This window comes from Cricetulus griseus, unplaced genomic scaffold (genome assembly GCF_003668045.3).
Source record: "Cricetulus griseus strain 17A/GY unplaced genomic scaffold, alternate assembly CriGri-PICRH-1.0 unplaced_scaffold_67, whole genome shotgun sequence".
NCBI lineage: Eukaryota > Metazoa > Chordata > Mammalia > Rodentia > Cricetidae > Cricetulus > Cricetulus griseus.
Genome location: NW_023277407.1, coordinates 10,352 through 14,520, shown reverse-complemented (window position 1 = coordinate 14,520; position 4,169 = coordinate 10,352). Strand labels below are relative to the sequence as shown.

Below are 4,169 nucleotides of genomic sequence, written 5' to 3'. Positions count from 1 at the left end.
TCTTGAGGACTGTCGCATCTTTGTAGATTCCTGTATGGACTTTTGTAGGGCCTGGGTCTTTTCTTTATCCACTTGGACATATCCTCCTTTCTCTTCCAGTGTGACAGATGATGTGGATGGCTTGTGTTGAGGGCTCTGGGAGACAGGCTGAAAGTCCAGGGCTATGTAATTCACATTGCCAGTACTCTTTTTTGGAGCTGGGTTGTTAGTGCCACTGGCTACAGGGGATGAAGACATTGGGTTCTGCATAGGGACACAGTTCTCCTCACTGTCTCCAGAGTCTGTATTGGAGACGGAATTGCAATACTGGGAAGACCTTGGGTTAAAGGTGTGGTTGAACGTGGACCAAGACTTGGTGACATATGATATGAAAGGGAGCTCATTGATGACAGTGTTGTTACTCAGGTCAAGGGGTACTGACTTTGCTTTTCAGCCAGGCTTGAGGGGCAAACTTAACGGGGGTGGTTGGATCTCACTTCCTCGGCTGACAAAGTGATGGAGCATTGTGCTCATGGGGATGTCAGAACCTGGGTTAACGGGCATATAATTGAAATCAGAGCTGGCACTGTCTGATAGACCCACAATAGACTTTTCTAGAGATTTAGCAGACCAGCAGGCAGTTTCTTCACCTCATGTTGGATACTTGTAGTCACTGACCAGAGGTCTTTGTTGAGGGCTGCCACGCAAGGTGTCTTGGGGTGTGGTGGGGGTGCTATGGCTGAGTCCACGTGGAGGTTTCCAAATTCCCCACACAGGGTGTTTCTGAGTACCTTGAACATGTACACAGCCTCACTATCTGCTGTAGACCCTGCTTGGAGCAGGGGCTGACTGGAGCTGCTGAATTCGGCTGGAGAAGAGCAGAGATTATGACTGACTAAAGAAAGGTTTCTCAGGGTGTCAGTGCTCTCTTTAGTCTGACTGAAGCTGCAGATCTGACAGATGCTCTGGACCCACCTATTCCTGTCAGCCTCTGTCTCAGCCACCATGTAAAAGTGTGCTCATTGATAATGATATCAAACATGAACCTTTTTGGGAGCTCTTGTTTGTTGAAGGTCAGGGCTACATCCAACTGCGTACAGAAGTTTAGGTTGATGATCCCCAGGGGTTTCTTGCAGTGTTCATTCTTATAGTATTCTAGAACATCTGGGTCACCACACATCTCACCGCTCCGCAGGATGAACCAGAATTTCTTCCAAGCATAGTGCCCCAAGTTTTTCTCAGGAACTGATTTCTCCAGCCAGCCTGTACACACCACATCAGTTTTGTCTGACTGGAGCAGTTCATGGAGGAGTAATTCCTCAGAGGCAGATTTCCCGGATTTCTTTAATAATTTTCTTAACATTATTGCTTAATCCACTGTTAAAATGAAATCTTACCAGTACCTTGACTCTTTAAACTTTCTCTGTGTGATTGACTGTGATCTCTATACCAATCCAACTCTCTTAGGAGTTGAGGTACCTATTTTCTAGTACCTTTTGCAATCCACCCTCACAACTCCTTGCTTGCTTGCCAGCATTCTGAGGGTGATCTCTCAGGGTCCCCTTCTTTCCTGTTCTCAGTTGGACCTCAATTTGTGGCTGCTTTTGGCCACCACTAAGTCTGAGTATCAGGCAAAAGCCTTGAGATTTGTGTGAACCATAAGATGCCTGGTTCTGTTTCTGAGAGAATGTTCCTCACTTTTATTGTGAAGCAGCCTTGTATACAAACTTCCAAATTCCCAGGTCAAAGGGTTCGCATCATGATCCTAGTGGGGCAAGGTTAGGAAAACAGGAGGTACCTGTGGTTATACTGGAAAACAACTCTTAGAGACCCTGTGGGGGCTGGGTCCCAACACTCAACAGTCTAACTACACTTATGAAGGATGATAAACTCTAGGACATGCTAAAAGTGAATCAAGGGAAGCCCATAAATCTGTGATTCCAAAGTCTTAGGTCTCAGTGCAGCTGTAATTACTAATTAAATCACTCAATGACTAGGTGAAACAGAGCAGAGATGGATCAAAAGCTTCACTCCTCTGGGTCACACAATGCTCACAGCTGGTAAGGGAATTAGCATTAGTGTGGAATCAACTGCAGGCACCAAACTCTGGGAAGACAGTCTCAGGTCTTAAGTCTCTTCCACAGGCATTGCTAGTTGAATTCCAAAAGCCAGGGAATACTGGCACTTAGAGAAAAGAGGTTTCCACTGTCATTTTAAAATAAGCATTTAAGATAAAAGCTGAAAGTTTGCAAGAACAGAAAAAAAATAGGATCAGGTAATGCTAAAACAAATGCTAATAATTTAGTGTAATGTACAAAAATTACCAATTTACTTGAGTATGCCTTAAGAAAAAAGTACAAATTGTATTTACATAATTATACACTTTGTTTTTGACTTCTTTTTCTTCTTTTTACCATCTTTGCTCATCTTTTCTTTATGATTTCGAATTTCTCAGACTAATGTATAGAAGGCATCATCAACACCCAGATTACATTACAATGCATTTTTTATTCTTCACACGGCCAGGAGTCTTTTCTTCTTTGCTGATTTTTTTCAATCTGTACTGTCGGATCTCTCTCACCAATGTATAAAAAGCATCCTCCACTCTCTGTCTTGTCTTTGCTGAGGTTTCAATAAACGGAATCCCGTAACTTCCTGCTAAGTCCTGAGCCTGATTTGTGTCTACTGTTCTAGAAGGCAAATCACATTTATTCCCTACTAGGACCATAGGCACATCTTCAGAGTCTTTTGCTCTTTTAATTTGTTCTCTATAATGGTGAATAGCTTCAAATGATTTAGTATTATTCATGGCAAATACACAAAGAAAGCCCTCCCCAGTCCTCATGTACTGGTCCCTCATTGCACTGTACTCCTCTTGACCTGCTGTGTCGAGAATGTCCAAGAGACAGGTTTCTCCATCAATTACTACTTGTTTCCTGTAGGAGTCCTCTATCGTAGGATCATATACATCCACAAAGTGATTCTGAATTAGCTGTATCGTCAAGGCACTCTTGCCTACGCCATCAGCTCCAACAACCACAAGTTTATATTCACTCATTTTCAGCAGGCCTCTCCCCGCGGCGTGCACCGCCTCAGGCAACCGCTGCAGCCTTTAGGCCTGTGCCCTCTCAGTTGCTCACTTGCTCGCTCGCTCTGGGTCCGAAATGGCACGGGAGCCGGACTACGGCCGAGCCACCGTCTTCCTCCTCCTCCTATTCTGCTGCCTGCAGAATCGCAACAGTAGTAATTTTTAAACTACGTCTGATCCAATTAATATCACCCAGAAACCTCTGAAAACCATTTAAAGTTTGAAGGGTGTCCAGCTGAAGACTAATCTTTCGAGGGTGCACCCCATTTGCCACAACCAAGCATGTCTTAGGTTTGGCTCCTTCACTGACCTTATTTCCGTGCATAGCAGAAGCAATAACTTGTCCCATAATGTGGTGTCCATCTATATCTCTACAAATACGAATGTAATCATTGAGGCTTTTGGCCTTGTGAGGTGATAAAGCCTCTTTACAATACTTGTTGGCATTTTTTAAAGCTAGTTTTCTAAATATAGACATGACATTATCGGGATCCCCAAATATGCAGCCTGAAAGCAGGTCCTGAGATCTGTGCATATACAGCTGGATCGTAAAGAATTTGCTGACCTAGGTCTGCATAGGCTCCCGTACCAGTAAGCATTTCTGAGTTCTTTTCAGGGAAACTGGCAGCCATGTTGCGCTGTACCATTTGGTTACATAGCTGTTGGAATTCACCTCTCCAAATCAAATAATCTCCCCTGGACAGCACAGCTGGACATAATTGTTGCCAATCACTGGGTGTGGAATTCAAGGCCACAAAGAATTAAAAAATGGTCAGAGTAATAAAAGGCACATGAGGCCTGTAAGCCATAACTGCCTCTTTCAGCTGTTTAATATCCTTAAAATTAAGAGGGGAATGCTCTCTCTGATTCTGGCCTTGGGGAGCAACTATCTCTATGATTGAGAACATCACTGGGCGACTCTGCTTTTCAGGAAAGCCCAAAGGGAAACAGAGAGCACTAGAATTATGAGCAGGAGGATGAGACTCAAGGGAACATTTTTTTAGCTTATGTTATAATTTAACGTACCTTTCCATTTCTTCCCTTTCCTTAGTCTAATCCCCTGAATATGAGGGAGAGGGCCCAAAGGAAGTTTCATTAGAAG

General features: G+C 43.8%; 1 protein-coding gene across 3 annotated transcripts; it reads right to left on the bottom strand.

The window, feature by feature from the left end:
• Positions 1 to 2,346: 2,346 nt before the first annotated feature.
• Positions 2,347 to 3,059, bottom strand: LOC118239825 (GTPase KRas-like). 3 transcript variants are annotated; one of them, XM_035453904.1, is made up of 2 exons: positions 2,524 to 3,059; positions 2,347 to 2,396 (listed from the first exon to the last, which is right to left on the bottom strand). In XM_035453904.1, the coding sequence occupies exons 1-2, from the start codon at positions 3,035 to 3,037 to the stop codon at positions 2,347 to 2,349; spliced, it is 564 nt and encodes a 187-aa protein (XP_035309795.1). In that variant the 5' UTR covers positions 3,038 to 3,059. The 3 variants fall into 3 exon arrangements, with proteins under 3 accessions (XP_035309795.1, XP_035309796.1, XP_035309794.1); XM_035453905.1 differs by lacking the exon at positions 2,347 to 2,396 and adding an exon at positions 2,431 to 2,464 and having other exon boundaries at positions 2,589 to 3,059; XM_035453903.1 differs by lacking the exon at positions 2,347 to 2,396 and having other exon boundaries at positions 2,451 to 3,059.
• Between the last annotated feature and the right edge of the window lie 1,110 nt (positions 3,060 to 4,169).

Bases quoted from the DNA above. Each gene is read 5' to 3' on its own strand.
- LOC118239825 (XM_035453903.1), bottom strand. From the start codon at position 3,037: ATGAGTGAATATAAACTTGTGGTTGTTGGAGCTGATGGCGTAGGCAAG.